At 35.2% G+C, this 18,332-nt stretch overlaps 5 protein-coding genes across 6 annotated transcripts; 2 read left to right on the forward strand and 3 right to left on the reverse strand.

Annotated features, from left to right (window-relative positions):
- The first annotated feature begins 1,219 nt into the window (after positions 1 to 1,219).
- Positions 1,220 to 4,115, forward strand: LOC132695614 (serine protease snake-like). Its single transcript, XM_060659967.1, has 8 exons — positions 1,220 to 1,522; positions 2,293 to 2,445; positions 2,715 to 2,858; positions 2,914 to 3,074; positions 3,163 to 3,275; positions 3,347 to 3,597; positions 3,657 to 3,820; positions 3,880 to 4,115. The coding sequence occupies exons 1-8, from the start codon at positions 1,438 to 1,440 to the stop codon at positions 4,042 to 4,044; spliced, it is 1,236 nt and encodes a 411-aa protein (XP_060515950.1). The 5' UTR covers positions 1,220 to 1,437; the 3' UTR covers positions 4,045 to 4,115.
- A 53-nt stretch (positions 4,116 to 4,168) lies between these two features.
- On the reverse strand, positions 4,169 to 6,375 carry LOC132695615 (palmitoyltransferase ZDHHC16A). Its single transcript, XM_060659968.1, has 8 exons — positions 6,091 to 6,375; positions 5,895 to 6,042; positions 5,649 to 5,840; positions 5,480 to 5,597; positions 5,105 to 5,310; positions 4,775 to 4,883; positions 4,524 to 4,716; positions 4,169 to 4,465 (listed from the first exon to the last, which is right to left on the reverse strand). The coding sequence occupies exons 1-8, from the start codon at positions 6,156 to 6,158 to the stop codon at positions 4,369 to 4,371; spliced, it is 1,131 nt and encodes a 376-aa protein (XP_060515951.1). The 5' UTR covers positions 6,159 to 6,375; the 3' UTR covers positions 4,169 to 4,368.
- Positions 6,376 to 7,275: 900 nt separating this feature from the next.
- On the reverse strand, positions 7,276 to 9,802 carry LOC132695832 (protein hook). The gene is made up of 2 exons (XM_060660342.1): positions 9,316 to 9,802; positions 7,276 to 9,252 (listed from the first exon to the last, which is right to left on the reverse strand). The coding sequence occupies exons 1-2, from the start codon at positions 9,662 to 9,664 to the stop codon at positions 7,715 to 7,717; spliced, it is 1,887 nt and encodes a 628-aa protein (XP_060516325.1). The 5' UTR covers positions 9,665 to 9,802; the 3' UTR covers positions 7,276 to 7,714.
- A 3-nt stretch (positions 9,803 to 9,805) lies between these two features.
- On the forward strand, positions 9,806 to 13,630 carry LOC132695831 (cullin-4B). Of its 2 annotated transcripts, none has more exons than XM_060660341.1 (6): positions 9,806 to 9,852; positions 10,310 to 10,538; positions 10,665 to 11,744; positions 11,827 to 12,632; positions 12,687 to 12,839; positions 12,898 to 13,630. In XM_060660341.1, the coding sequence occupies exons 2-6, from the start codon at positions 10,415 to 10,417 to the stop codon at positions 12,991 to 12,993; spliced, it is 2,259 nt and encodes a 752-aa protein (XP_060516324.1). In that variant the 5' UTR covers positions 9,806 to 9,852; positions 10,310 to 10,414; the 3' UTR covers positions 12,994 to 13,630. The 2 variants fall into 2 exon arrangements, with proteins under 2 accessions (XP_060516324.1, XP_060516323.1); XM_060660340.1 differs by lacking the exon at positions 9,806 to 9,852 and adding an exon at positions 9,877 to 10,254.
- Positions 13,532 to 18,328, reverse strand: LOC132695833 (gelsolin-like). The gene is made up of 8 exons (XM_060660343.1): positions 18,187 to 18,328; positions 17,450 to 17,687; positions 15,579 to 15,653; positions 15,449 to 15,517; positions 14,852 to 15,088; positions 14,619 to 14,796; positions 13,892 to 14,556; positions 13,532 to 13,840 (listed from the first exon to the last, which is right to left on the reverse strand). Exons 2-8 carry the CDS (start codon positions 17,663 to 17,665, stop codon positions 13,676 to 13,678), a joined length of 1,605 nt encoding a protein of 534 aa, XP_060516326.1. The 5' UTR covers positions 17,666 to 17,687; positions 18,187 to 18,328; the 3' UTR covers positions 13,532 to 13,675.
- Between the last annotated feature and the right edge of the window lie 4 nt (positions 18,329 to 18,332).

Raw genomic sequence — 18,332 nt, forward strand, 5'->3', positions numbered from 1 at the left:
TCAACAGGCATCGCACACCCATTAACAATATCCTGGGGACTTTCAAGCATGTTATTGATGTATTTGAGTGCGTTTGAAATTCTTGTCCGAACTTTTTTCGCTTTAACGTATGCTTACATCCGGATCATTTTTTATTTGATTTTCGATTGGAACTAAATAATTATTATGTGCCTCTTGCACATCTCTAGGTAATCTTAATAAGACTATATTATTATTATTGTTCATACGTGCTTATTCTAAAATCAAAAGGAGTTCGACTGGTGTACGTTGTTCAGTCATCGCTTTACTTCCTTTGGGTGTCCCTATGAAAAAGGATGTGTCTAATTAGGAAGTGATTTCTAGGACGTTGTGCTCATGAACGTTTAATTGTCATCCAGAGTTTTAAAATACGATTCATCAAAAAAACACGTGGAAGTTAGGAACTTCAAACTGGGACATTTTAACATAATTTACTATGCGTCAGTACCATTTGGAGTAACGGAATAGAATAATTTAATGCGTAATAACAACAATTATTTAGTATTATTTAGCAACCTAATTCTGAAAAAGTTACATAAATTTAAATAAAATATAATTAAAATATTCATTCCGAATTTTCAGTGACCCATGCATAAATGTTTGCCGCATTTTTTTATAATGAAACTAACACTGCCAACGGTTGACTGATTTAATTAGTGGATGTGAATATTGCGACGTTTTTTATGTTTAACCGTTTGCGATAGAACTTGCAAATTGAATTTGAATTGCCATTTTCGCGCGCGCCGCCTATCAACAATTTCTGGAACTGTGGCGAGGATAGTTTGTAACGTTTCGATAAGGTGTCGCTAGTATACAGCAATGTAATAAATTTTCCAAATTGAATAATAAAAAAAATAAATTATTGTACGACAAACGCAGAACTATTGTGTCCAATCTCGGGGCAACTTAATTAAAATATGGAAATATTTTCCAGATCAAGGCCAAACAAAAGTGACTTTTATTTAACGAAATCCGAACAGTTTTTTTTTAATAAACAATGTGTGAGCAAAAAAATCATTCGGTAGGCCATTCTACATAATTGAATAAATAAAAATGAAACGAATGAATCCTACGCAAGGCGCGACCGCATTAATAAACAAATTAACAACAGCGTATCATGGCAAACCAGACCCGGCCAAGTTGAAAAACTGGAAGTTTAGTAATTATTAAAGTAATTAGGATCGAATTATAGTAAAACATTTCATGTTTACTGCCGACGGCGTTGTCTGCAATTTGGTTTCATTGAGATTCAAATGAAGTGGTTCAGATCCGCTACGGTATTTTTCAGTTTTAGTTTGCAATTCGAAGTGTGTGAAAAACGAGTTAAAAAGGTCCAATGTTCTGGGATTTCAGTACTGTTAAAATTCTTTCAGTAGCGTTTGAACAGCGATGACAGTGTTTTGAAATTAATATCCGAAAATGGCAATTAGCTGTTCGAGTTACGTTGTCTTCTTTGCGTTGTTAGTGGTTACGTTTATCGATAAAATGGGTTTATGTTTAGAAGGTAGTTATTCATTTTAATTTTATGCATTTTCATTATTTAACTTTCAAGACTTAAACCACTATCGTGGGATTGGAATCCCAGGTCTAAACCTGTCTGCGTTGGCTATTATTGTTGTTTTTGTCTCATACATACATATGGCAGATATTTTTGTTTACATTTAGCGTAATACTTCTTTTTTTTGCGAAATAAAGGATTTGGATTTTTCTATTCTTATAGGACTGATAAACGGCAATAAGCCCAAAATGGCAATAGGTTTAACGAAATAACCCCCCCGCCCATCTAATATTGATTGAAATTCTTGGGTTTTACCACATCTTTAACCTCGTCGATAATTTCCCCAATGATTAATGTAGACGTCTGGCATGCTGACATTTTGAAAAATTTTTTTCGTGAAGTAATAACCGCTCGAAAAAAAATGCATTATGACGCAACAATAAGTTTATGTATCTACTTGTGCACCAAAAGTATAATGAATAATTAAAATTAACAAATAGGAAACAAGTATAGCTTCATTATTCATTCTCAGAAAGTTGCAAAGAAATAATTTCTTAATTAAACGAAACACCCTGTATACTATTCCAATTTTTCCAAGATATTTGTATTATTTCAAATAAACTACTGTGACACTATTTACAACGCTTACAAATTTTCTGGATTATTCCTGGGTCGCTTGTGGATATTTCGCAAAACATAATGACAGAAAAATAATCCCAAAAACTACACACACAATCTTTACATTTTAAAAAAATTATTTTATAATTGTTTTTCAGTCGACGAAGAATGCGTTTTTGACGCCACCAATGAACGCGGAATATGCAAAATATCTCACGATTGCCCAGAGGTCGAAGAACTAGCCAAAAGGGGGATTCAACCATCAATTTGTGGATTTTACCAGTTAACAGTACCCATCGTGTGTTGTGAAAGTAAATATAAATATTTGATGTATATTGTACAGGCAAGACTAACACCACTTTGTTCTGCTAGCAAGTAAGGTTTTGATCTCAAGATCAAACTATCATGTTTATGTTCATATTATGAAATTCATGACTTTGAAATGATACTCAAACTATAGATTTACTGTCTATCTATTTAAACACGCTGTACAGTATGCAGGACGAATACTGCAAAAATTGTTACTGCTGCATAAGAACGACTTGTGTAAATTAAATAAGAGTCGTTTCGAATTTTTCAGATAAGAACTACAACAGTCCACCACATGTGGTGAACGATCACGTGATTTACAACCCAGATCAAGATACAATCGCATTCCCGGAAGATACGCCGAATCTGCAGCAAAATTCGTCACCTGCAGAATCGTTACGAAAAAGCGAGCAAAGTTGGTAGATCATCTTAGCCGTAACTTCCTATGTACTACTGATTAATTTTTTTAGAATGCATCGAATACACAAAACCAGTGACTGATGTCGTCCACGCAATTCCCTTGGTAACGCATATTGAACCAATCACCATCAACGTGGAAAAATGCGAATATAATAGTGTAGCCCTCATCGTTGGAGGAACCCCTGCTTCTGCTGCGGAATTTCCTTTCATGGTAAGGGCCAAGTCATTGCACTAGAGTTAAATTTGCTTGGACTTCTGGAAATGAAGCGGATGTCATTTAAATATATTAAAAATTTCAGGCTGCATTGGGTTTCCTGTCTGATGCGTCAAACATCGAATGGAAATGCGGGGCGACCTTAATAAGTGAAAGATTTCTTTTGACGGCCGCACATTGTTCATTTTCTAGAGATGCGTACGTTAGTACATTTTTATTATCTTTATAATAATTACCAACCCGGTGATAAAATATTTTTTTAATTCTAGAGACGCCCCCAAAATTATAAGACTTGGAGAGTTGGATTTCTCAAGATCAGACGATTCGGAACATGTTGATTACGACATTCAGCAAATTATAGTGCATCCTAATTATCGGTACCCACAAAAATATCACGACATCGCATTAGTTCAGTCCACCAGAACCATTAAATTTACCAAATACATTCGACCCGCATGTCTTTACACCAAAATCGATGTAGGTCAAAATAGTTTAATCGCTACCGGATGGGGTAAGACAGGTGAGAGCGCAAAAAGTCAGAATATGGCTTTAAAGGTGTAAAAATAACATTGATTACAGATTTTGCCGCAGATAACAGCGATAAACTTTTGAAAGTGACCTTAAGGTTGTATAGCAACGACGAATGCATAAGAACTTACAGAACCAACAAATATATACCCCTCGGGATCCAATCTAACATGTTATGCGCTGGCGATCTCAGAGGTGGAAGGGATACCTGCCAGGTATTATTTAAATTCATCCGATTTTAAAACAACGGCGGTAAATTTAAACGATCCTACAGGGCGATTCTGGTGGTCCTCTCCTCATTACACAAAAAGAGAACCAATGCAAATTTTACGTAATTGGAGTGACATCGTTCGGGAAATCTTGCGGGCAAGTCCAAACACCAGCTGTATACACCAAAGTGTCAGAATATGTTCAATGGATTGAAGATCAAATATGGTAGAATATAATTTTAATGTGTATTTATGATGTAAAAGGTTTGGTTTTAATTATATGCGCCAATCTATTTTGAAATTTGAAATAATTTATTTAAAAAAGTTTTTCAATTTGTAACGCAAAACATTTACAAAAAAAATTATAATATAAAAGCCTTTATGGAATGTATATTCAGAAACTTTATCCAGAGCGAAAAATTTATCCAGTAAAAAATTAAGATGTTTTTTTTTTAATTAATTCACAATAGGTAATAATAATTAATCACTGAAAAAATAGTTTGCCCCAGCTGCTTCTGAAATTGGAACACTATTGACTAGAACAAGTTCAACAATCACGTGCAATCGTAACTATCATGGATCGTATGCCATGTTAAACCATCTCCATCTGGCCAGTGTGGCGACGGTAAGAGCACATTCCGGAAGAAGGACCTACATTTAAATTTATTTACTAAATAAGCAGAGCCACTATCCTATCCCTACATTATACCTTCCTTGCACCAGACCTAAAAATAGTTGCCAGTTTTTTCTAGGCCCAAAGTTGTATGGATTTCGATAAACTTTTCCCAATTCAGAAAGTCTAAGTGTTTCAGCCTTATTTATATTTGCTTCGATGCTGGTTTCTCCTCGACTTATGAGTTGGGCATGCCACGTAGACAGAGCACCAAGCGCTATAAGCACACCTAAAATATTTCCAATTAACTTAAACTTCAATTACAGAAAATGAAAGATAATAAATACCACAATTGATGAGAGCCATATAAATTATAGCTTTTCTTTTCCAAGGATTAGGGGGCTCATAATCCAGATCCTCACCCAACAATGATGAGTCTAACAATATTGCATCGGTCTACAAAATCTTTCTATTTGAATTAACATATGTACCCTTATATAAGATCAATTGCACATATCTATATCGCTATACTACCCCTCTGCATATTATTATTTTAAAAACTGTGTTTTACTTTTTTGTGCGCGCCTTCAGGGTTTGTAACTCTCTAAGCAAAACCAATTTTAAATTGTAATCAGATATTGTGTTACGTATAAATAATAACCTACAACAAAACTTACAACTGGTATGAGAGCTCCTGTACGATTAATTTTAACTGAGTGGCCTTCAAGTTCTGGATAATCTAGTTCACTAACGCTCAGTGCTAAATTAGTATATGCAACATCAAATCCCGCTAAAATAATAAACAACACTCCAGCCACCATGTATACCATATACAGGAAAAAGTATCTGTGGTTTCTATAGCCAACACAATTGTTTAGCCATGCTGTACACCCAATTTAAGGTTCAACAATTAATTATATTTGACGGCCTGTATAATACAATGCTAGAGTAAAACAAGCTTGGTACAATTCAACAAAAAAGTTCGAGACATTGCCAGGTTTTGCAGTCTTGTACCAATCCAATAATAAAATGAACTAGACACAAAAGGATACGACAATGATGGTCCATTTTCAAAATACACCTATTACATACTGAGCAATGATGTGTGCGAGGAGGTTTTGGAGCAATGCATTTTTTACATATACTAACAGCCTCTGCTATTAATTCACCCTACGGAAAGTAAATACATAAAATATATTACCCCATACAAGATCAACATACCTCAGGTGGGAATCCTGGATGTGTAAAAACTGCCATGTAATAATGAAAACATATATTTAAAAGGAGCCAATGACCAAAACTGACCAAAAATATACAAATTAGGTAATTCCTATTCCACCAGTATGGAATTCCAATCCAATAGGCTATAATAACGACTGAGGCTGTAAGTGCCACTACCGCTATCACCAGTAACTGGAAGCAATAACCATTAACACATCTAGCTATTATCCACGCAAGTTCACTCACAGTGCCTATGGTATTCGTAAAGTTGTCCACAAACCAGAACATCGGACCCATGCAAATATCTGCCATATAACTCTGATCCATAAAATGATTGTATGTTAGAGAACGGAATGTAATTCGACATTTTTGGAAGAATGAGTGTACCGAAGAGCTAAAATTCTATCGTTATTCAAATTCGCAGGAGAATTATTTAACTCACAAAACGTATTTTGGTATGTTACTGAATTGCCAATAGATAGTTATCATCTTTTGTGTCTTTGGTGTCATGAAAGATATTTCATGGTTGAATTATGGGTTGGTGATCGTCTGATAATTACATTTAAAATTTGCAATCAAAAGTTTTAACCCTCTTCGGGTTTGGTAAACATTTTTGACAGTTGACATTCACTTACCCCAAGAATCGTAAACCTAGGTTTACGATTCTTGGCCTTACCCAGTTACAGTTTTGGTTCGAAGAAAACATGCAGAATATGTTTCCAAAATAAATAAACCAGGATATAATGCAAGGCTTGAAAAAAAACACTAAAAAAATATATTATAAAAAAGAGTAACCCCGAACCATCTTTGACAGTAAGCACTAAACCACCCCTAGATGCCCTTAATACGTAATGCCGGTAGGTATCCACCAAGTTGAATTGAACATAACCAATGGTCTTTAGCACTCTATTCTTTGGCAAGTTCCCACAATGGATAAGGTAAGTTTTATTATGGTTCTTGATATAGAGGGCGCTTTTAAAACAACTATTTTAAGCCCTTCAAGAACTCTGTATAAATCAATGAAGAAAAACATTTCGAGCAGATGTCTCGATATGTTGTGTGAGGGGTGTGGGGGGTGTAGACTCACCTTCTCACAACTCTTGAGTTGCCTAGTGGGAACACAAAGAGAAAGAACTCATGCTTATGCGATGTACTTAACACGGTAATTCACGTTAAGATGGCGCTGTGTCAGCATTCAGCTGTGGATTCAGTTAAAAAGCAAAACACTTAGGAAATAACACGACAAAAATGCTGACGTGACATTTATTATAAAAAAAGTGCCAATGTTCTCAACAACAATTTAATAATTGTCATTTTTAAGACAGATGATCGCAATACCTTGAGCAATTGTTATCAGCGGTAGAGGATAACCCGATTGCCGGAAGATGGTGTGAGAGGACAATCCAATTCAACTTAGAAGTCCTGCAACAAGATATGCATTTTAATGGTCCGTCATTAAAGATGCGATTATGCGACGCAAAATATTATCAAAATCCTTTTTTTTTAACTCTAACACCCCTTATTTTAAAATTCTATCAGCTATGATTCGATGTGAGAAAGGCGCTAGGTCTTATTTTGGTATTCTCTCACTTCTGTTATTTAACATCTACTTGGAGTATATATTTCAGCAAGCACTAGAGAACAGTGACATTGGTCAAATAATTAACAATATACGCTATGCAGATGACAGGGATATTTACAAACACTCCAAAAGGCTTACAAGAGCTGATAGATAATATTGTGGAATCAGGTTACTAACATGGCTCGAAAATAAATACAGCGAGTATATCGTAATATCGCCCGTTTAGGTGTAGAGGCTTGAGTTTCACAAATTCCTGGGCATCATAATATTGTTTATTTAAAAAATAAAACCGGAGTTGGTTATTACAAAGTTCTAAATTACTTCTTTTGAAACTGTAAATAAATACATCTGCTTGGGTGTATAAATAGTATATATTTTCTTTTGACATACATGTGATAAAATAAACGTACATAGATACATAAATAATTTAGACTAACTTCAATAAAACCTTAAATATGATATATCATTTAAGCATAGTTAGATATTATTTAGATTTGAATCTTTGAATCTGCTTCCTTGGGGTAGGCTGTCTCTGGCGAGCTAAAAAAGATTGACCTTGACCAGCAGTCAAAGCGGCCAAACGTTCGTCCATTGCTTCACGATGACAACTTAAACTCAAGTTGTAATATGCAGAGACCAATAAGTTTTCCTCAAATTCCTTTAATTGATGCCTTTTTAAGGAACCAGAATTTCCGTTTCCATTTGATTTATTTTCTAAATTCTGAACAATTTCTTTGGCTCTTTCTACGTTTCTATTATATTTAGCTTGAGAATGTTGAAGTTCGGCGTCCTTTCCAGCAAGTGCCTCTTGTAAGGTAGTGATTTTCTGTTTGTATTCTCTATTCTCTGCCAGTATTCTAGAACTGTTTGGTATATTCTGAACGTCGCCTTGGTTCTGTAACTTCAATTCCTCCAATTGTGCCTCTAATTTTAATAATGTCTGATTTAAATTGCGATTTTGCTGTTGGAGTTTATCAATTCTACTCAAGGCACTATCCAGATTTGATTGTTTAGTTTCTACTTCTTGATTTGTTAACCTTAATGTTTTATTTTCTTTTTCTAAGAATCGCAATCTTTCTTTCAAATCTGCCGGTGTTAATTCTTGAGACACGGCTGCACCTGTTTCATTCTTGACATGACCAAGCTTAAGTTCCTCATTTTCCTCTCTTAAGGAATCCCGTTCAGCAATTAGACGATTTTTTTCCCCATTAAGGGTAGCCAATTTCAGTTCTGCCTTTTCTAAATTAAATTGTGCTTTGTCTGCTTTTTGAGTCTCTTCATCTAATTTCTGCTCTAATTCTATTATCCTACTCTTATAGGTTTCGCACTGACTCCTCCAGGTGTTACTTTTTGATAACTCCTCTTCTAGTTCCATGTTTTTTTGAATATAATCTGTATTATTTTGCTCCAATTTGTGAACATGCTTCTTAAGATCCTGGTAATTCTCAAGTCTCTTTTTGTATGATGCAAGAGCTTGTTCTAGGTCATTTACCTTACCCGCTGATTCTGATAAAGCATCAATCTCATCCTTTAATCTAGATGAATCACTTACCGCTACCTGAAGCTCTGCAATTTTTTCCTGATAAGTAAGCATTTGTTTTTCTTGTTCCAGCAACTTAGCTTTAAAGTCATCTCTCATCACTTCCGCCTTAAATAGTTCCTCTTTAAGAAGTTCTATTTGTTTGCGCGTATCTGGAATTTTAGTTTCCTTATCTAACAATGCCCTAATTTGAATTTCCAAATTGTGCTTCTCCTCCATTAAAAGTTGATAGTGTTGATCCAGCTGCTGGTACTGCTGATTAAGTGTTTCTCTGGCTTCATTTGCTGCTTCCAGATCAGAAACTAACTTCACTACCCGCGCATCACTATCTAAGACAAGAAGACTTATTCCTGATCTTCCTTCGCATCCAGTAACTTTTTCTAAATGCTGAATGGCTTGCATAATATTTTGTTGAACTGACTCCTCCATTTCCATGATTAGAGTTATGTAATCTTGTTTTCTATCACAATATATTGCACATCCTGGAAATTTAAAAGGTAAGTTGTTAATACATATTAAATTTGCATAAGGGTTAAAATTCTCACCAAGTATTAAACGTAGCAATTTGGATAGCTGTATAGAATCGCAGTTTTCTCCAATTCGGTTGACATCTGGGCGACCTTCTTCAAGAATATGTAGGTTTAACACATCTTGATAATACTCAATAACAGCCTCTACTATTTTTTTTAAATTGCTGACCCTCAAACGCCAGTTCGCTCCCACGTCTTTTTTAATTTTTGGTTCGAGTTTAGTAAAATGCTCAGGAACAAACTGCAAAAGCGCTTCCAACATAGCAACACCATCACATATTTCCGCTGTATTACGGGTTCTATTCGGTACTATTTTTTGAAACCATTTTACTAGGCTCCTACAAATTTCCTCGTCTTCGTTCATTGTATAAGACTTGTTTTGAAAAGATTGTGATTTCGTGAATATGGATGTTACCAATAACACCTTTACCTATTAGTTTGCGTTTGTCACTAAGGTTAGGTTTCAGGCATATTCATTATATATCACGAAATGGATGAGCAAACTAACCAGTATTTCAGCGGAAGTTTTCAAGGGTTTGTCTATAAATACAAGTAAGTATCTAGCTAGTAATATTCTGGACAGCTTTGCACAGGAGCAGTTTTTGCATTTGGAGTTACACATACAGACTGGTGAAGAAAATTAATTAGGAGCTTGTGCATAATGTAAAAAAAGGGGAAAATGCGGGCCTAGAACTAACAACACCTTTCCTGATGGATATAGGTTGATATAATGTCAACAAAATCTTGAGTCAGTGAAAAGCTAGAATAGACGGACCGGCCGCCTCTCGGTAGATCAAGAGACACATAGAGAATAGCATAATTGGTACTTTTGAGAGGTTTTACTAGTTGTATTATAAACTGCGAATGCGCGAAGTTTTCAGCCACTAATTCTGTGTACCTACCTAACCTAGATCTCTGTCCGTTACCTATGCTGTTATGTCGTTTTATTCTGTGGTATTTTAGTAGAGTGATAGTTAATTTTCGTAAAGTTTTCAGTCTATTGTTTTAGAAAATAACATGGTTTTCTTCATATTGCCTTTAAAGTTGTTTAAAGTTGCTATTTAGCAAACTGTACCAATTCAAGAAATTCGAAGCCGGAAAAATTTCAAATAGAATGAGTGACACTACAAATCGCAGGGCGAATTTTTCTAATATTCCTCAAAATGGGGTGAACAGGAACTTGAATTTGTTGATCAAACCGACTGCTGCTAAGAAACTCATCATCAAAAATTTAAAAAGTATGTTGAAGTTATAGATTCAATTAATAATAATAATTTTGGTTTCCTACTGAGTGTAGTAAATTTTATGTTCAAGTGGAGTTTTAATTTAATTGTATTGGTGAGTTTAACTGATAGTTGTTATAGGTGCTCCTAAATTACCTGAAGATTACACCGAACAAACATGGGAAAAGCTATGCAGTGCCGTTCTAGCTATTCAGCAGTCAAAACCAAACCAATACTCCCTGGAAGAATTGTATCAGGCAGTAGAAAATATGTGCAACCACAAAATGGCTCCTACATTGTACAAAAGACTCTACAATTTAACGGAGCAACATGTAGCCCACAACATAGAACAGTTTTTAGCAGAATCCATGGATAGATTTTTGTTTCTTAAGAAAATGAATGAAACATGGTTAGCTCATTGCAATCAAATGATAATGGTTCGAAGCATATTTTTATATTTGGACCGAACATATGTTTTGCAAAATTCAAACATTTTATCGATTTGGGAGATGGGTTTGGAATTATTTAGTAAATGTATCTTGCGCAATACTTTAGTTCAGACACGGGTTGTTGAAGGACTTTTAATGCTCATTGAGAAAGAAAGACAAGGTGATAAAATTGATCGTACTCTTCTTAAGTCACTTTTGCGTATGCTCACAGACCTGCAAATATATGACAAAGCTTTTGAACAGAAATTTCTTCAATCCACTGAACGGTTATATGCTGCAGAAGGTCAGAGACTTATGCAGGAATTGGATGTTCCTGATTATTTAGCTCATGTTGATAAGAGAATAAATGAGGAAAATGAAAGAGTATTGCATTATCTCGATATAAGCACCAAGTGCCAGTTGATTCACACAGTTGAAAAGCAATTACTCAGTGAGCATGTAACCAACATTCTTCAAAAAGGTCTGGATCTACTGTTAAGTGAATTTCGATTAACTGATTTATCATTGTTGTATAATTTGTTGAGTCGTGTTAAAAATGGCCTTGTTGAACTGTGCACAACTTTTAATGCCTACATCAAAAAGCGAGGACGAACCATTGTAATTGACCCTGAGAAAGACAAAACAATGGTTCAAGAGTTGTTGGATTTTAAAGATGCTATGGACAATATTGTGGTTACTTGCTTTCACAAAAATGAGAAGTTTGGCAATTCTTTAAAAGAGGCCTTTGAACATTTTATCAATCAAAGGACCAACAAGCCAGCCGAGCTCATTGGTAGGTGTCAATAATTTACTTTAACGCATGTGTTGATCAATTTTGCTTAAAAGTATTTAAGTCATTAGCTAACTTGTTTCAGCAAAATTTGTGGATTCAAAACTTCGTGCAGGTAACAAGGAAGCCACAGAAGAAGAGCTGGAGCGACTTTTAGACAAAATTATGGTACTTTTTCGTTTTATTCATGGGAAAGATGTATTTGAAGCATTCTACAAAAAGGATCTTGCCAAAAGACTGTTGGTTGGTAAATCTGCTAGTGTTGATGCTGAAAAGAGCATGTTGAGTAAGCTCAAGCAAGAGTGTGGAGGTGGTTTTACATCCAAGCTTGAGGGAATGTTTAAAGATATGGAACTTAGCAAGGATATCAATGTTGCTTTTAAACAATACCTAAATATTAATACTCGCGATTTGCCTCCTATAGATATGACTGTTAATATTTTAACCATGGGTTATTGGCCCACCTATCATCCTATGGAAGTGACTCTGCCCGATGAGATGGTGAAGTTTCAGGATATATTTAGGGATTTCTATCTAAGCAAACACAGTGGTAGAAAACTGCAATGGCAACCGACTTTAGGACACTGTGTTTTAAAGTCAAGATTTAAAACTGGGCCTAAGGAATTGGTTGTTTCATTATTTCAGACACTTGTGATTTTATTATTTAACAACTACGATGAACTATCGTTTGATTATATCAAAGAAGTGACCAATATAGAAGATGGGGAACTACGAAGAACTTTACAATCCTTGGCATGCGGTAAAGCTAGAGTACTGAATAAAATTCCCAAAGGAAGAGATATTTATGACAATGATAGGTTTAGATTTAATAACGAGTTTACAAATAAACTGTTTCGAATTAAGATTAATCAAATTCAAATGAAGGAGACAGTGAGTGATTATGTTAAATGGTTTAGCCAAAAAGTGTGATTTTGTTTCTTTCAGACCGAAGAGCAGAAAGCTACTGAGGAGAGAGTCTTTCAGGATCGTCAATATCAAATTGATGCAGCTATAGTGAGAATAATGAAAATGCGTAAAACACTAAGCCACAATCTCCTCATAAGCGAACTGTACTTGCAACTCAAATTCCCTGTGAAGGTAAGAGGTTTTAGCTGCGAACATACTGATTAACACTAATTGATTCATTAATTTGCAGCCCGCAGATCTAAAAAAGCGTATCGAGTCTCTGATAGATCGAGATTACATGGAAAGGGACAAAGACAACCCCAATCAGTATAATTACGTCGCTTAAAACAAACTTAGTGATTTCGAGCCTTGGTGTGTATTCATAAGTTTGTTCGAGTTAAGTAATATTCAATAATTTCTAGTCCAGTAAAAACCCGGCCTCTTTTCACGCAGTCTACCTAGCCAGCAAAATTGTTCGTTTCTATCCAATTTATAAAGCGTCCAAAAATTTTTTTTAATAAGCCATTGGGATTATTTTTGTTTTTGGACTAGCTTTGGACAAGCATATTTAAATTATTCCTTTCGTAAGAATTCACACGGGGCCTCTGTAGATCTTGCTCTACAAGTTTCATTGAATGGTTTTAAATCAATTTAATTTAAGCGATGGTTATATCGCGAAAGCTGTTTAAACGCATTGTTTGTATATTCGTAATGTTGTACATACATCATTTCCTTTTCATGTTGATTGTATATAACTGTAACCGCTCTAGATAAAATTGACAGTTTCCTGGATTGTAAATTTTATAGCATCACCCGTTTTGGAAATTTGTGCGATATAAATCATAAAACTTGTGTTGAATGACAAGTACGTACTTTCCAATAATCAGGTTTAATTTTCGGTCACATATTTTTGCAGTTTGAACAGTTTTGTAACTTAAACTTTAAATATATTAATATTTCAGTAGAACGTTTTTTTTTTTGTATATAAAAGCAAGCGACAAGCAGGTGCAGTAATATTAGCGAATCGTTCAGTCTTCTTCGAAATTTTTGATGAGGTGTCTGACATTGGGCGAATGATCGTCCCAAAAGTTCGGATTCCACTCGGCGAAATAGCTCTGGAATTCCTCATTTTCTTCGCCTTGGTGAATTGTAACGATAGCGACATCTTCTCGGCCATGTTTTTGCAGATAACTCTGAAACGTGAAACGTTAAAGTAACGGGTTATTAGAAGGAACCTCTATTACCTGGACGACTTCGCCACTCTCGCCTTTCTCTTCTTCATCGGCGTTATTGCCGATCCATATAAAGATTTGTCTTCCCACATCCATAAATAGCACATCATCGACATTCAAATCCTCCTGATTAAAGTTGTGCACCTCTTCGATTATGAACTTGCTGCCTGGTGTTTTTTTATACATATGGTACAGCCTGGGTTCCCAATCGCTGCTTGCAGAACGTACGAGGCGATGACGTAATTCGCCAGTACCTTGCCAAGTTCTGAAATATTGGGTAAACGCAACAGGCTCTGCTCCTTGCACGATCCTCTGCACGTTTGTCCATTTCGGATGTTTATGTTCCACCAAAAACGCGTCGGCTTTACCCATCGCTTGTTGTTTCTCCTGGTTGGTCCCTTTCTTACCGATCCAAACGAAAATGTTAGAATCTCCGGTATCTAGTATGAAGCAATCGTTTTCGTCCAACAAGGAAGCTTCAAGCGGCCGCTGCCCTACTGGGGTAACTTGCAATTTTCCCGAAGCATCCGACACTCGGTAGAGGGTCACAATGCGTTCTTCATTGGTTTCGAACTGTTGGTCGTCGCCGCCAGCGCTCTCTTCTGGTACTTCCTCTCTTGACCCCCCTCCTAAGGCGTTAAAGTAGTCGTCGAAATCGGACTGGGGACTAAACTCATCTACAAAAATTGCCCCGTATAGAAACTAGCGCATGAATAAAGAAAAAAACTAATCTCCTCACCAACGATTACGACTTTGGACTTGCCGGAATGATCTTGGTCTCTTATTTGATTAGCAGCTGCAGTGGCTTTGAGTTTTTCTACCCTTTTTGCTTTGGTGCCGACATATATGTAGATATTGTTGCCAGTATCCAAAATAAAGCAGTCCCCTTTGTTCATGGAGGAAATGTTTGGAACAACCTAGGGTGGTTGTTTGTTGGATGGTTTTTTAGGGGCGTAAACAGTAACGTGTTACCTGTTTTACTCTTATGTTTCTCGCTCCCTTAACTTGGAACAATCTGGTTTCGAATGCGTTCCTATCGACGTGGTGAAACCCTGAACTGACACCACCCTGCAGGTATCGCACCCCGCTTTTGAAATAAGACAGGAACAGTTGGGATTCGTGATTTTCAAGTTCGCGGTGTTCGACTGGTCCACCACCAAGTTGCTCGTCCAGTTGAACTGATAATATGGCTGCAGCGCCAGCTTCATCCTGACATGTTAGGGTTAAGATGATTCTCGAATAAAAGTTCAATTAAAAAGGTGGAACTTAAATACAAATTTAAGTAGCACTTGGTTAATTTCTCCGTGTTTTTGCAAATCAGTGATCTTTCTTAAACAGTTATTAAATTTTACGTCTTGGATGGGATGTATAATCCGCAAAGCAAACGGATTTTACGACGCGATAAAAATTATTTTCGGCCAGCGCATCTGGAAAAACATCGGGTCTGTTAGTTATTTACTGATCTTCCGTTTCGCAAGTTGATTTAGTGGTTTATATAAATCTTGTCACCAAATATTTCAGTTAATTTTAGTGCTTTGTAAACAACAAAAACTCTGGCCGTCTACGCACCTGACTAGTTTGTGACCCAAGCCAGAAATGAATATCCCACGATTTTTCACCTTTTTTGTTGATTTTCGTCTAAAAAAAAATATCGATTACACACCTAATAATGGAAATTACTAGTCATTAATATACGCACGCTTAGCACAATGTACGAATCCCCAGAGTAGAATTTTCCATATTGATTTTTTGGATACGCCACCGGTTTGAAGTCCTAAAATGAAAATTCTAAATACCTAAATGTTATTTGCCGTTTTATGACGCCTTAAATGTCGTACGCTTCGTTTGCGCCCCCGTTCAAGGCAACCCTATTATATTTCGCAGTGATTTACGTTCTCAAGACAATGAGAAAGCTGCTTGAAAAAGGTCAGCTTTTCTAAATTATCGGAAAATCTAATATTAGATTTTTTACTTAGTGTTTTATTACGATCTAATCGTCTTCAACATATGGCACTGATAAAGCTATTACATTTTTTGAGCTTTAACCCATTCACTATTGTGGTTCTTGGACCATTTATTTCGAATTCCTAAAAAAATTTAAAATAAATATAAAAATTCGATAACATAAGTTTTGCTTCAAAATCGATTTATAGATAATTCGTGGTGTCCCGGAAAAATTAATTATTGCCCTAATTAACGTTGCTTTAATGAAAAGGCCGACGCTTTGGAAACTATCCAAAAATCGACAATACGCGCGATTTTATATATAGTTTTTTTTTCTGACTATTTTCTAAGTGAAAATGTATCTAAACTTGCAGGCTTAGTCAGCGATATTTTTGTTGAATCAGGTCCATTTAACGATTTCGGGAATGTATTCATCCGCCATTGTTTATCCTTGAATATTTGTTTATAAAACAGGAAATTTCTTACGGTGGATTTTACTAAAATCCTTTGTGACTAATGGCTTGTACCTATTGTAGTACTGGCCGTGATATTCAAGGTTAATCCCATTTAACTAACAACAAAGTCGAGACGTTTATTATATTCTAAAATTTGCTTTTGTTTTTTTTAATTTTGCACTCTTCTTCATCAGTATTTAAGCCCCCTGAAACATTTATCTTGTGAAATATATTAATTTTTTAAATTTCATATTTAAAAAAATATTTTTATAGCCATTTTTAATTTTGAAATCGTTATTTTACCCTTGATTGTTATATGTCAATAATCTCTCCCGCTAAAATAACAACAAATTGAATTACCTAGAGAATTACGTTTTAATTAAGGCCTCCTGAAACACTTATCTTGTGACGTATATATATTTTAAAATTACATATTTAAAAAATGGGTTGAAAGTTCCATTGCAAAAATCTCTCCCGTTTAAACAACAACAAATTGCGTTACCTGGAAAATAACGTTTATTTATTATATTTTAATATTTACTATTATCTGTTTTTTTTTATTTTGCACTTCTTCCTCGCGAATCACTCGTCTTTTGACTCTAAACTTTATTTTCGAATAACTTTTTTTTTTAAATATTGAGCATTTTTAATTTTGAAATCGTCATTTTACTCACACTGATTAATTTATTATTAATATTATTATTTATTAACTAACCAATAAAAAGATTCAACAGATATTTGGTTTTAGCGTAGCGCATCCACCATCAATCAGGATTTGCGATGTTCCGCATATCGTAAAAATTAATCGACGCGTCCTGATAAGATATGTAAACAAGTGTTAAAAACTTTTATGAAGCCATTTCGTTTTATTGCTACGAAAAGTTCTATGAGTTTCGTTTGAATCTTTATGATTTAGCTGCAATTAACAATCAATAAAATAAATTGAACAATTATCACCTCATTATGCCTATTTTTTATTGTCTGACACATTATTGAAATTTCTCGGCACTGATTTAAAATATTCTAAAATAATCTGGTGGTATTACGTCTTTCTTCTTACGTCTTTCCTACTTAAATATTTCTAAACGATTCGTCGACGACGAGAAAGAATTTCAATTTCAAAGCAACCTGTTGAAACGATATTCTTTTTAAATAGCATATGTAATAGTACCTCGATCCTCCAGACTTCTATTCCTGCAGTTTGACCGGCATTTTCGAATGCTGGTTCCATTACTTTATGTCCCGTCTTTTGTCTTTTCGCTGAGGGTGACTGCGAACGTGTGGATCCTGACCAAGAATTGGCAGGTGCGGACTCACCAACAGACGCGATTAAAATCAGCGTTACACCGACGGCAAAACCCGCTTTCAGTAGAACACCTATTCCCATTTTGATTCTTTACGCACGCGCCCTGAAATATGGTAATTATTTTAAATTTACCACAACCGCAATTGATTACAAAGCAAACCAAATAGCAACTATTGTTTACGAGTTCCTAAAGAACATAGTGACATCGTTAGAATGTTCCTGGGGATCTAAAGCGAGCATAGGTTCATCGTAATTTCAAAAATAGTCTTTGTTGTAATTTTTTTTGGACTGGTCATATCGGGTAGGAAAACCTTTAGCAGCGATAATTAACAGACCCACTGAGATGCAATTGATCTAATTCACTGGAACCAAGTTTTTGGTGAATGCGCTTGGGAACAAGTAACTAGTAGTAACTAGTGGGAGATAAATAATTATAATCAAAATAAATATTTTTATTATTTAATAATTGATACACTGTTTAAAAGTGCTTATGAAGATAAATTTGTATCTAGATATCATATCATAATCATAATCTGAATGTTAATGGGTCTAGGGTGATATGAAATGAATTTACAATTTCTTATCTATTTTTATCTTCTTACCTTAAAAAAATATTACGAAAGTGAACACTGCAGATAAACAAAACACTCCTTTTTGCAACACTTCTTGTCAAACAACTAACGGAAATATTAAGCAAGCGAAACTATTCGTTATTCTTATAGCAATGACCCGTACCTTGCTAAGGTCG

This window comes from Cylas formicarius, unplaced genomic scaffold (genome assembly GCF_029955315.1).
Source record: "Cylas formicarius isolate icCylForm1 unplaced genomic scaffold, icCylForm1.1 PGA_scaffold_12__32_contigs__length_19106922, whole genome shotgun sequence".
In the NCBI taxonomy this organism is placed as follows: Eukaryota; Metazoa; Arthropoda; class Insecta; order Coleoptera; family Brentidae; genus Cylas; species Cylas formicarius.

Coding starts and splice junctions, on each gene's coding strand:
- LOC132695614 (XM_060659967.1), top strand. CDS start 1,438: ATGGCAATTAGCTGTTCGAGTTACGTTGTCTTCTTTGCGTTGTTAGTG. Junction 2,859..2,913: donor GTTACGAAAAAGCGAGCAAA/GTTGGTAGATCA, acceptor TAATTTTTTTAG/AATGCATCGAATACACAAAA. Junction 3,075..3,162: donor CTGCGGAATTTCCTTTCATG/GTAAGGGCCAAG, acceptor TAAAAATTTCAG/GCTGCATTGGGTTTCCTGTC.
- LOC132695615 (XM_060659968.1), bottom strand. CDS start 6,158: ATGACACCAAAGACACAAAAGATGATAACTATCTATTGGCAATTCAGT. Junction 5,841..5,894: donor TTACGAATACCATAGGCACT/GTGAGTGAACTT, acceptor TATTGCTTCCAG/TTACTGGTGATAGCGGTAGT. Junction 4,884..5,104: donor CAGGAGCTCTCATACCAGTT/GTAAGTTTTGTT, acceptor AAGATTTTGTAG/ACCGATGCAATATTGTTAGA.
- LOC132695832 (XM_060660342.1), bottom strand. CDS start 9,664: ATGAACGAAGACGAGGAAATTTGTAGGAGCCTAGTAAAATGGTTTCAA. Junction 9,253..9,315: donor ATTGCTACGTTTAATACTTG/GTGAGAATTTTA, acceptor TTAAATTTCCAG/GATGTGCAATATATTGTGAT.
- LOC132695831 (XM_060660341.1), top strand. CDS start 10,415: ATGAGTGACACTACAAATCGCAGGGCGAATTTTTCTAATATTCCTCAA. Junction 10,539..10,664: donor CATCATCAAAAATTTAAAAA/GTATGTTGAAGT, acceptor TAGTTGTTATAG/GTGCTCCTAAATTACCTGAA. Junction 12,633..12,686: donor AAATTCAAATGAAGGAGACA/GTGAGTGATTAT, acceptor TGTTTCTTTCAG/ACCGAAGAGCAGAAAGCTAC.
- LOC132695833 (XM_060660343.1), bottom strand. CDS start 17,665: ATGGGAATAGGTGTTCTACTGAAAGCGGGTTTTGCCGTCGGTGTAACG. Junction 15,518..15,578: donor ATTCGTACATTGTGCTAAGC/GTGCGTATATTA, acceptor ATTTTTTTTTAG/ACGAAAATCAACAAAAAAGG. Junction 14,797..14,851: donor GAAACATAAGAGTAAAACAG/GTAACACGTTAC, acceptor CAACCACCCTAG/GTTGTTCCAAACATTTCCTC.